General features: G+C 37.5%; 1 protein-coding gene across 3 annotated transcripts in view; it reads left to right on the top strand.

Annotated features, from left to right (window-relative positions):
- Positions 1-13,208, top strand: part of E4F1 (E4F transcription factor 1) — an 80,350-nt gene that overhangs the window by 34,759 nt on the left and 32,383 nt on the right. For all 3 annotated transcript variants that reach the window (XM_053694766.1, XM_053694765.1, XM_053694764.1), the window contains exons 7-9: positions 8,420-8,592; positions 8,754-8,912; positions 9,055-9,160. In XM_053694766.1, the coding sequence (XP_053550741.1) occupies positions 8,420-8,592; positions 8,754-8,912; positions 9,055-9,160 (438 nt within the window). The remainder of the gene's footprint in view (positions 1-8,419; positions 8,593-8,753; positions 8,913-9,054; positions 9,161-13,208) is intronic.

Raw genomic sequence — 13,208 nt, 5'->3', positions numbered from 1 at the left:
CCAAATTTTTTTTCTTTCATGATTCAGATAGAGCTTGCAATTTTAAACAACTTTCTAATTTATTTCTATTTAATTTTTCTTCATGAGCCAGCCCATTTCTGGAGCACTATCCTTTTGTAAGAGCACTAGATGGCAGCAATATTTCCTATGCAGTGCTCCAGTTGCCTACCTAGGTATCTCTTCAACACAGAATATCATGGGAACAAAGCAAATTTGATAATGGAAGTAAATGGGAACTTTTTTTTTTTTTAAACAGTTTACATCAGCTTTTAAAAGTACTATTATTACAAGGTGATTATCACGTGCAACTCTCGCCTTATAATATCAAGGTAAATGTGGCAAGTGTGTTGATTAAAGTGATGGTAAACACCATTTTATGTAAATAGTTAATTAACATCAATTAATTTAATCAATGTGACACACCAAATATCATCTAATCAAGTATATTTGTAATTATTTACAATCCTTTTATTACTATGACATTCTTATGCGATCCATCTCCAGCCCCCTGTGATGTCATTCTTTGCTTGTTTTTTGTCCAATCAGTAAGCCTGTCGTTAGACAGGCTTACTTCTAAGGAACCCGCTATACGCCTGCGCAATATAGCATTCTTCTTACAATATTCTCCTCCAATCAGGACCGTTTAAATTCCGTGACGATTTGCGCGTTCGTTTTTGCACTGCATGCATTGATTGACACTTCAACATGGCACGCCAAAGTAATCATATTTTTTATTTTTAAATATTTTTATTGAGGATTAAAATATACATACAGACAATCCACTATGAAATATCAAGCAAAATAAAATATACATATAATACGTTCCTCAGCATAGAAGTGACATTTGAGCAAAAAGGTACAAATATATGAACAGAATAAAATAGGATTAATACAACAATGTCACCAACTATCTAAACAGCATCTACTTAATACAACTAAAATGAATATAGGAATATTATCTAATGGTAATCCTCAGTTTCTTGCCTCCCACCCAAAAGTGGGGTCTCTTTCGGACCACTAACACATCTATTATAGCAAATAAAAGGAGGTTTACATGAATATAAGGTCCCCTATGGACCTTTTGGATGCAATTGAGACTTATAAAACAGGACTATACCAGATAGAAGATGCAAAGTATTTGTAATCTCTAGCAACAAGGGAAGGGGTAGTATGAATGTGACTCGTAAATGAAACATATAAATAGTTGTAGGGAAGGATTTCTTGGAATCTAAGTTCCTTTGTTTATCTAATAAACAATATTTAGGGGGGGGGCGGAGCAGAACATAACGGTGTCATAGTTTCATGAGGGTAGAAATTTTAAAACTAAATAGGGGTCGACATACTAGAATTTTTTTCCAATCCCCAGAGATATATATATTTAAAATAGCTCTTTAATGTTACCTCTGGAGATGCACAGAAGGAGAGCAGCTTATGAATATGTATTATATATAATCAATAATAAACACACCTACATATAGGGCAAGATAGATATAGTAAATATAATATTAACTCCTCCCTATAGGAGCTATTCTGCAATGTATGGAAACGCTGGAGAACTCTAAGACTCATATGATAAAATAAGACTGTGTTGGTTTCTAGGGCAATAACAATGGCTATGCTAGTATGAACAATTGCTCCCAAGTCTCAAAGAAAAAAAGTGAATTTTTATATAGAATGTTGGATTATAGGTGTTCTAAAGCTAATATTGACTGCAATAAGCACAAGGGCTAAAATATGCTGACCCGACCGCAGGCAGCATGCCAGCCCACATGACAAACATTGATATAACACAAATACAGTAATAGCTATTACACGAAAATTAGAAGCCTGGCAGTGCTTAATTAATCTTAATAATGCAATTATTGTTACGATATAGGCATACATTAGATTCAATATTAACGTATTAGCTGATGGTCACATTTACACTATACTTGTATTCAACAATGGACTTTCCCGAAAACCTATGTTTCAGACATTAACATCTTATCAGACTGTCCTAGCAAATATATAAATTTAAATGTTTGCAAGTCTTGTCAGTACTATATATACTATGCTTTAAAAGGAGTAGAGCATTAGTCTATTATATAATTATACCCTGTGTATACTCTCATTCAATATATGGGCATAGATGTATACAGAACCAGAGTTAAACTACATGGATTGTTATAAATAGTCTTATTTAAAACCAGTACACTTCAGGATAAGCCTTAGGCCAATCTTATAAAATAATTTTCTGCAGAACTATAACATTACAAACATGTTTATAACTAGTATATCTAATAAAATAGCGGTACTATAGGTATGGGTGAAGTCCATAATACAATATACATGGCTAGATCAACAAATAGACTAGAAATATATATTCACCATTTGGTGGACACCACTGTGGCTAAATATTATCACATTAAATATAGAATAACCAAGGCACATAAAAAAAGGTATAAGTCATATAACAGAATGCAGAAATAATAACATAATGTGTATAACAATACTACCGTCCCTCTAGGAGAGGTATAAGATAATTAGTATCACATTCTATGTAAATTTTAGAAGCCTTAAACAAAAACTAGGGGTAACTATAAAATAACTGCATAGAGGAAGAACTAAGGTCCTCATGAAAGTCTCAAGTAAGTCAAGACTCAGTCTCAAAGAGGCGTCATGTTAAGTTTAGGCATATGAGTCTTGCACATGTTGTTTTAGTCTATTTGCAGAGACTTGGTAGGTAGCCATGTTACCTATGTCCCTACGATAAAGATTGCGCAGAGAGATGAAGTCCCCAAACTCTTTAGCATCAGTCTGCGTTTGGCCTCTGCCAGGGGACCTATCCCACACCAACTGACCACATTGACCAGGCACCTGGGTACAGGCATTCCTCTATAGCCACAGAGAGATTTATCACCAGTGGTGTTTCGTTTCCATCCCTTTGCCACGTTGCGATCAGAGTAAATAAAGGATCCCACTCGATAGGTACTTTTCCGATGGGCAACTGCAGGGCTATAGAAACTCTATTTGAGCTATACTCCGTTGCTGGTTGCATTTGCAAGGCTCCCCCTCTTAATAGCGATATCTGCGGCACCCGTCGGCGTTCCATCTCACAGGTTGCAGAGTCGGCATACTTGTCATCCGTCCAAGGTTCCAATAGCTGGGGTGGAAACGAGTACATATCCCCTGCAAAAACGTCAGCTGCCTCTCTTGTATAGTGTATTACTAGCGGTCTACCATAAGCAGCCAGTCTCTGATCGTGAGGCAGATGCGTCTCACATTTCCACGTGGTCACCTTCTCGGGGTCTGTAGGGGCCCGATTAAAAGCTCTAAGCAGTAAATTTTCAATGTCCCGTAGGAAAGACTGTATTGCTACAGTAATATCACCCATAGTGGCGACTATAAATCTCTGAGAAGTGAAGCGATTGTACCCAGTGTTGAAGATATCAGTATGACAATCTCTGCTGCTATAGCTGCAAGAAGCGACCACGCAGTCGGTCTATAGATCTTTCGGCAGGCTGTAGTCTCGTTGAAGGCTTAAAACTCTTTTAAATGAGGTATAGAATGGTACTGCTTATATGAGGCATATAGAAAGTCTCAATCAAAATCCAAAATTGCTCAAAAGCCTCCAAAAAAAGATAAATATTAACAGGAGCTCCTGCCCCACACGTCCTGTCACTTCTGCAGTTGGCTCCGCCCCCCGTAATCATATTTTTTAAATATAATTTATAACTATGCATATTTGATTTATAAATATATGAAATATTAATAGACTTACTGATTTATAACTATTTTAATAGAAATTGCTTGTTTTCTAAGGGACCGATCGCTCGCTCACTCGTTCTCATCACTGTTTTGCTTCATATGGCACTAAGTAGCCATTGAATCTCGTGACTCACTGTTTACCTGGTACACATCATTTAAACCACTGCGCATGCAGCAATAATATCCCTGTCGGGATCGTGTAATTGCTCTGACGTGCAGAGCGGGTGGGACCGAAATAGACTCACATAGATTTTGTATAAGGAATCAGAGGGTCGGAGCTAAGCAGCGCTAAAACGGATTGGGAATATGTGCTAATTATACTAAAAGCAAGTATAAACAATTATTAATATTAAGGCGGTTTGATTAATGTTATATTAAAGGGACACTGAACCCAAATTTTTTTTTTGTGATTCAGATATAGCATGACATTTTAAGCAACTTTCTATTTACTCCTATTATCAAATTTTCTTCATTCTCTTGGTATCTTTATTTGAAATGCAAGTTTAGATGCTGGCCCATTTTTGGTGAACAACCTGGGTTGTCCTTGCTGATTGGTGGATACATTCATCCACCAATAAAGAAGTGCTGTCCAGAGTACTGAACCTAAAAAATGCTTAGATGCCTTCTTTTTCAGATAAAGATACCAAGAGAATGAAGAAAAATTGATAATAGGAGTAAATTAGAAAGTTGCTTAAAATTGCATGCTCTACCTGAATCATGAAAGAAAAAATGTGGGTTCAGTGTCCCTTTAAAGATTAGAAATCTGGTATTTACCCACAAGGGAGTTTACCATCACTTTAACCCTTCCCATTATAAGCATAGGATATGTTTTTGGTTAAATAAAATTTAACCAATGACATTAATACCAAATTAGCGATACTTATTGTCTAAGGCTGACTGCAAAGTACTGTGCTGAGTGCCATTAGTATGGCTCGACTTTGTAATCTAGGCCAATGCATTTAACTGGTTAAAGTTGCTTTCTGAGGGGGCGTGTCTTCAGGCAGCACCTTGAGTGGTAGCAAAATCGGTGGCTGCGTGCAGAATACTAATGAACTGCCACTTATCAGTTAGTTATGAGGCCATCCACTCTATACATCTTACTGACTGGATTCTTCTGATCCTGCTGATCGTTTTGATATATGATTGTGCTGAGTCCTGCACCAGACAACTGATCTGAAGCGTTGAGTCCTGCGGCAACCCTCGTGGAGGCCTTTAACCCCCCCCCAAGCAACAATACGAGGTATAAGCAGCTTTTATGCTGCTATAAAACTTGTTCTACACCACTATTGATGTGCTTTTTCAACAATGGAGAATACACAGTTTGTTGCCGTAGTGAGCTCCATTTTGGAAACACATAGAATACAACTCTGCAACGCCATAGAGAAGGCTTTTCACCTTGACTTCCGCAGCTACATGAAAATGGAGGAGCAGCTACAAGAAGCAAACCCACCTAACCCTCCCTAGGAGTCTTACATAAGAGAGGAGTAGAGTATTGTGGTTACCGATCACAACACAGGCGATAACTCAAGCCTAGATCTAAATAGTCTGTTGCAGCAGCCAGAAACCCATCTTGCTTCTGAAGGGGTACAGCAACAATATCCAGACGGACAGGTCCCTGATACCACTCCAATTCCATTTTCAAAGGAGGACACAAAATTGTCAACACACATAAATGAGCAGATTGTGATTAATCCAAAAGATTGCCAGTTTCGCATTAAAGAGTTACGGGTACACTCCGATCTACTAGTGGCCCATAACCTTGGCGAATCAACCATCCTAGAGACCTACCGTACTATAGAACGTCTTGAGCCCGATACAGAGCAGAAGAAGACTTGCGATGAAAACCGGACCATGCTAACCATACAATGTGCTAATCTCATTGAGCTAAAGCCGACAACGCTGTTAGCTGAACTTTGGGAAATTAACTACACCGCTCCTGGAACAATTTGGAAGAATTGCAGAAGCAGCAAAAAACGTTCCGATCTTCACACATACTTATTAAGCTGGAAGTCCGGTATAGGATGAGTCTTTAGTTATATATAGACTCCAACAATATAAACAGTCTGGAAATAATCTTTGTTGCCATAAATCTTAACCCTCTACTATCTCTTCCCTATTCTGGCTGTATATAATTTCACTCCTTGAGCGCACTATCTGTTTACAGACGGCCTTTGAAAATAGGGGATATAAGATGAACAAAGCAAAATCCCATAGGGGTCGCTTCCCTACTCAAATACCTATAACCAGAATAATCAATACAAGCAACAAAATATATACCCTAAATCCATAAAATGGACACTAAAAAAAAAAAATGAAACGGGTTCTCACAATAAAAAAATAATACAAAATGATGATGAATAAAAATGAAAAGTCTTTATAATAAAGAATGATAATAAGTCCTTGTAATCCAACAAGCTGGCAGCACTCTGTCATAGGAATGGTCAGTCCCTGGAGATAGTTGATCTGAAAAAAGAACACAGAGGCTCCAATATGGCCTAGTAACGTCTGTATAAAGGGTTATTCAGTATGGTACAAGATGGTACTCACAAAAGAGAAGCACCCAAGGAGGAGCAGAAGGAACAGACTGGATCAATAGCAGTGGCCCAGCTCACTGTGTGCCAGCATACAAGCACTCGATCAAACAGTCAGCAGGCAAGGCATTTATACCTGTCAGTGATAAAAAAATAGCTACCATAGCCTAGAACAGTGGGGATAGGCAATAAAATAACACTTAGTGATTGCACTTACAAGATGTAGCGCACCTCCAGGTGCAGTAAAGACAAACTGGGACCTCTCAGTCACCCAGTAGACTGTGCTTAGGCGTTTGAAAGGATCCTCTCAGCACCATATGATATAAGGGTCCAGATAAATCCCAGACGACAGCAAGTGTATCATAAAAACATATAATTTTATTAAAAACACAGCAACGCGTTTCTCAGCCCTTCAAATGCTGTTTCCTCAGGCTATACAATGATAGTAGTGCATATTGTCCGGTCTGCTATAATAACAAGCCTACATAATTAGACTGTACGGATGAGTCTTGACGGCCATAACGGACATTATATCTGTAGACACAAATACTGCAGACATTTACAGGTTATTGCTTGTGTTCAACAACAGTGAAGAAATGTCTTATAGTACATACTGCCTGTTAGAATGTAATATTGGATATGTTAAGTCTCCCCCCAATACCAATTCTAATTGTTTTTTAGGTGACACAGTGATCTATCAGTCTGTTGTGGCTTGCTCCCCATGTTAAGATGCAACGTAGTCTTGTCCTGACCAGATTCCATACACTTTTTTTTTTTTTTTTTTTTTTTTAATTGTATAATAAGCTCCTAATATGGATATTTATGCTTAATCCATTTTATAGCAGAAGAGTGGTTCTAGGGGGGTGGGGTGGGGGGGGGGGAGAGTTGTCAAATTCTAATTTGAGCTATTTGCAATATATACAACACAGGGATAGTACTTAACTCTGGCTATCTTATTGAGAATATGGGACCATACATTGTTTAAGTTCTGTATCTCTATAAAATCCCCTCTATATATGCCCATAGCGACATGACTTATTCATGCATATTTATACATCCTAGCTGACTCTGGAAGTTAGTGCTGGACTGCCAGTGTCCGAAGCAGCGGAACGTGTGCAGAGCCAAATCTATATTAGCTGCCCTGCTTATTATTTAGAAGTCAGCACTCCTTTCCACACTATATATACACCATTTGCTAGACCATGGCCTATATTAAGAGATCTAGATCAGATTGAGGGAATTTAGTACCAGCTTATATGTTGGATTCTTTGATCGCTAGACTCCTGCATATTCCCATTCTTATGCTTTATAATGTACCGCCATAAATTCAGGGGTCTTAATTACATGGGGAGACATCTATTCAGACACATATTGTTAACTCTGGCCTAGCAGTCACTAAACCCAGCTAGCTCTATTACAGCCCCCTAGTAAAAACTAGTGGTTAGGTTATTTTACATTAATCCATAAGCAATCCTATGTTGGTGCTCAATTAAGTAATGCCTAGTTTACTCATCTTCTGCCCATAGTATTCTTCAAGTGAGATTAGCATTTATATATGGAGGCTCCTTTGATAGTTTGCTATATTACTATGTTACTACTACCAAATTGCCATAAATACAGGTAAAGATGACTCTACATGATCTACCGATATGTTCATCTAGTAATTCATTGCTGCCCTTTCAACAAAGGATACTAAGAGGATGAAGAAAATGTTATAATAGAAGTAAATTAGAAAGTTGTTTAAAACGTTGTGCTCTACCTGAATCATGAAAGAAAAATGTTGGGTTTCATGTCCCTTTAATATCCATGGTTACTGATCAGCTGATTCCACCTGTGCCCTAGTTAAGATATCCTGAAAATCTGGCATGTTCCTCAAGGCCTGGTATTGAGAAACATTGCTGTATATAATATAAAATAGATGACTATTACATTTATAAAATAATATGTGTGTGGGTAATAATTATGTATGAGTATATATTTAAATATATAGATGGTTGAAAATTTTAACTTTTTGCATATCTTTAACATCAAGTGGATCGGTGGCCTATTACTCCTAATGTAAAAAAAACACACTTAATTTTTGTATTTTAATTTGTTGCAAAACCATTGGCCTGGATTATTTATTCTAGACATTTTTTCAGGTGTGCCACCATTTACTGAACCAAACAAAGTGCCTACTTCCTCTCACTCAATAATAGAGGCCACCGATTGTCCTTCTGTGATCAGCCTGGTGACAGATCACAAGGGTAATATCCTGCATGAGGTTCAGGTTGAGGTGGAGGAGCTAGTGGTGGAACCACCATCCCCCCCTGAGGTGAGTGAATATTACCCAGGAGAGGCAGACTTGGCATCTGTCACTTTTTGATCAGTGCAACTGCATATCAAGCCTTCTTTTTTTTTATTATGGCCTTTGCATTCACTGGAGATCCTTGACAAATGTGAGATGGTTATGACTTCTTGTGTCTTCTATTGCAGGATGTGAATGCTGAACAATGTGAAACAGAGGGGGAGCTCCTGCACGATGAATTAAGCAACTCGGGCATAGTGATTGAGACGGTGACCGTGGAGAATGATGAGATGCAGAATGTTGAACTGAAGATGGAAGAAGTGCAGATAGTTAACAATGAGGGAACGGTATGTGTGTGTGTATTAGGTGGGGGTGCAGCTAAATGAGCACAGAGGACATGACATTCTCAGAAATAGCTGAAAATAGCAGACTAGTCAAGAATGCTTAATTAATATGGAACAATTTAATACCATGTCCTATTTTCAATAGATAGTCAGGAGAATTGGCAACGGATACCAAGATTTCACTTGTCCTCATTGCGACTTGGTCTGCAGGAATAGCAACCATTATAGTGTACATCTAAAAGGACATGAAGGTAACAGTTTCAATTTGTTAGCAATTATTTGTTAATAGAGCATGTGTGTTTGTGTGTATACAATATGTGTATATATGTATATTATATAAAACATTTCAGTGAGAAACCCAAAGTTTGCGAAAAAGTTAACTAATATATATATATATATATATATATATATATATATATATATATATATATATATATATTATATTTGATGCCACTATTTGGCCTCCAAATATGATCATATAAAAAAAGTAGTTAACTTTTTCGCAAACTTTGGGTTTCTCACTGAAATTATTTATACAACTATTGCAGTCATAAGACAAATGGTTGTAAACCTTCTCCTTTTTTCAGGAATAAAAGACATGCATGGATTTTGCCATAGGTTTTTCGCAATTGGAAGGCAACTAATTGCAGCTGCACACCACACCTCTGAAATATATTTCAATTAAGTGGTTAATCAGATAATATTTACTCTAGTGAAGGGATTACCCTCCAACCCCCACTGGTCACCACCATCTTAGTTGAAATAATTTTTATTGTCATGGATCACATCAAATACAACATAATAAAACAGTGTGCTGGGTTACAATGTCCTAGTATTCTTAAAACAATTAAAGTTTTCAGCACCCTGTTTATATCATTTTCATCAATTTTTCTCCCCCCTTCCCTAACTCCCTCTCCACCCCCTCCCGCCTCTTATCCCATTTCCCTAAACCTAAACTTCATAACTGTATACAAAGAAAAACCTTTAACTTTAAACTTTTCCCGTCGAGCAGTGACAATGTTGTAGATTTCTTTAGAACGCTATATCTATATTTAAGAAAGTTCCTATTCTCTCCAATTTAATTGCCCTAAAAAAGCCTTATTGGTTACTTAGTGTTGATCTGTATGTACCTACATATTTCTGTTTATTTAAAATCCAGTGTATCCACATGTTTTGGAATCTCTCAGATGTCCCTTGTATCCATGCAGCTGATTCTAGCATATTATAAACATCTTCAATTTTGATCATTACCTCACCCCATTCTGGAGCCCCCACTTTCCATTTTCTAGCTATACATATTCTGGTTACTGTACATATAATATTAACCCATCTATTAGTAATTGAGTTCATTGACTCCTGGGGGATATGTAGTAAGGCCTGTGAGGCTGATAATGTAAAGGAGTCGTCTAGAATCACCTTAAATAGTTGAGAAAGCTTGTCCCATGTAGGTTGTATCTTTGGACACTCCCACCACATGTGAAAATAGGTCCCTATCCCATTACATCCCCGATAACATAATCTACTACCCTGTGTGGTGTAATGTGAGGATTTCAGTGGTGTAAGGTACCATCTATATGAGGTTTTTATTGAGTTTTCGATAAGGTCTGCCCCTATTAAGCTTCTCCTCATTGAGGAGAAAATCTGGCTCCAATCTTCTCTATCATAGGTTATAGCTAAATCTTGTTCCCATTTGTCATAAATGACCAATTTTGCTGAACTATTTGCTTCTTTAATGGCTAAGTATAAGCGTGTAATCATTTTTTTATTTCTACCGGGTGTCATTATCATTTGTTCCAGAGCAGTTTTTGGGCAGGCTGGGATGCTGCCTAGTCTATATGTATTTATAGCATGGGAAATTTGGAGATATAAAAACCAGTGCAATGTATTTGGGTGTATTTTATCTCTTAATTGTGTAAATGTCAACAACTTCCCATTGTCTAGAAAATCAGCTACCCTATAGAGGCCTTTATTTCCCCACTTATCGATTTTGTTTTTGAAATTCTTTTGGGAGTAGTGTACTTAGAGGTATTATAATAGTGTGTGGCGAGAGTAATTTCATTGTATGTGTTAGTGACCTCCACATAAGCTTAGAATCTTCTGTATTGTTTAGTTTAATTATCCTCTGGTCTTTTGGATCTGAGGGTTTCCATAATATATCTCCCGGAGTGCTTAGTCTTCCAATATCTGCTTCAATACCTGGCCAAGTCATCCCCTGGCAATCTTTACATAAAAGAGCATTTTGTGCCAGTCTGGCAGCATGATAATAACCTCTAAGATTAGGGACTCCTACACCTCCCAATAGCTTGTGTTGTTTTAAAATATGAGCAGCTATTCTAGCTGTTTTATGTCCTCTTATAAATTTAATAATTTCAGATTGTAGTTCTTCAAGCTCTTTTATTGGGATTTTGATAGGTAAAGCTCTAAATAGATATAACAGTCTTGGTAGGACATTCATTTTAATGGCCGATAATCTGCCATACCAAGAAAAGTTCCCTTTCTTCCATTTCAATATATCTCTTCTTATAGTTTTGTAAATTGGGATGTAGTTTGCTTTATACAATGTTTCTATGGTGTCTGTGATTTGTATGCCTAGATATTTTAGGGAATGATTAACCCATTTAAAATCAAAGTTCGCTTCTATCAACTTTTGTGTGTGTGTTGGTAATGATAGAGGGAGTGCTTCGCATTTATCCGAATTTATTTTGAAACCCGAAACATTGGAAAAATCTTGTAATAATTGGTACAACCTAGGGAGGGAAAGCATTGGTTTTGTAATTGTAAGCAAGATATCGTCTGCAAATAAAGTTAGTGTTTGTTCCCCTTTATTTAATTTAACCCCATGGATATCCTTAGAGTTGCGAATACAAGACGCCAAAGGTTCTATGCACAACGCAAATAAAAGTGGAGACAACGGACATCCCTGACGAGCTCCATTCAATATATTGATAGGTCGAGACTGATATCCCGCTGCCCTAATTGTTGCTACTGGATTTGTGTATATATTTTTGATTGCCCCCCTAAATTTACTACCGAATCCCATATATTCGAGAACTGCCATCATATATTGCCAATCTACTCTGTCAAACGCCTTCTCCGCATCCAGAGAAAGGAGCAGAGAAGGCGTTTCTGTTCCCTTCAGATATTCTATCAGCGTCACTATGCGTCTTACATTATCAGGGGCCTCCCTATCTTTAATAAACCCTACCTGATCAGGATGGATCAATGAGGGTAAGTATTGTTTAAGCCTGTTTGCTATGATTTTGGTGAGAATCTTGAGATCTTGGTTAATTAAGGAAATTGGCCTATAATTTTGTACTATTTTGGGGTTTTTCCCTGGCTTAGGGATTACTACTATCTTGGCCTGTAAAAGTTCAGAGGGAACCGGCGTGCCTGACATGACATCTTTACAAAATTTATGTAGGTGGGAAGTCAAATTGGTTCTAAATAGCTTGTAGTAGTCTCCTGAAAATCCATCGGGACCTGCTGCCTTTCCTATTTTAAGATCTTTAATAGCTGCAGACACCTCAGTAGCAGAGATCTCTGCATCCAGTGCCTCTGCGTCCGCTTTGTCTAATTTTGGCAGATTCGCTACCATTAGTAGTTTATTTCTTAGGGTCTCTATCTGGGGGGATTGACCCACCTTCTTCCCATCATACAGAGATTCATAATATTTGGCAAAACATTCTGTAATTTCTTGCGGATGAGATGTCATAGTACCATCTGGTTTTTGAATTTGTGCTATTGTGAAAGATTTTGTTCTTTCTCTTAGCTTATGGGCCAGATATCTATCTGGCTTGTTTGCATATAGGAAATAGTATGTTTTTAATTTATTAATGGACCTCACTGAATTATCAGATAACATTTTAGCCAGTTCTTTTATTTGTCAATGTGTCTAGTGATAGTTGGGATAGTGTATTTTGATGTGCCTTTTCCAAGAGTTCAATCTCTTGTTGCAAGGTAGCTACCGCAAACCTACTCTGTTTTATATATAAAGCTTTTTCCTTTATAAGTAACCCTCTAATATATGGCTTATGTGCAGCCCATATGATTACTGGGTTGATTGCAGGGTCTATGTTTAATGGTCACCACCATCTTAAAGGGACACTCAAGTCAAAATAAACTTTTATGATTCAGATAGAGCATGCAGTTTTAAGACACTTTCAAATTTACATCCATTTTCAAATTTTGCACAATTTTGAACAAGATCTTTTTTCTGAAGTGTAGGGTTCCCCCTCACCCCTCCTCCAAGTGATTACTTTTTTCTGTAGTGCAGGGTCCCATCCCTCCCTCTCCCCTGCC

Source organism: Bombina bombina, chromosome 11 (assembly GCF_027579735.1).
Source record: "Bombina bombina isolate aBomBom1 chromosome 11, aBomBom1.pri, whole genome shotgun sequence".
NCBI classification, from domain to species: Eukaryota; Metazoa; Chordata; class Amphibia; order Anura; family Bombinatoridae; genus Bombina; species Bombina bombina.
The sequence above is the reverse complement of the archived record's forward strand: the minus strand, read 5'-3'. Positions and strand labels throughout refer to the sequence as shown.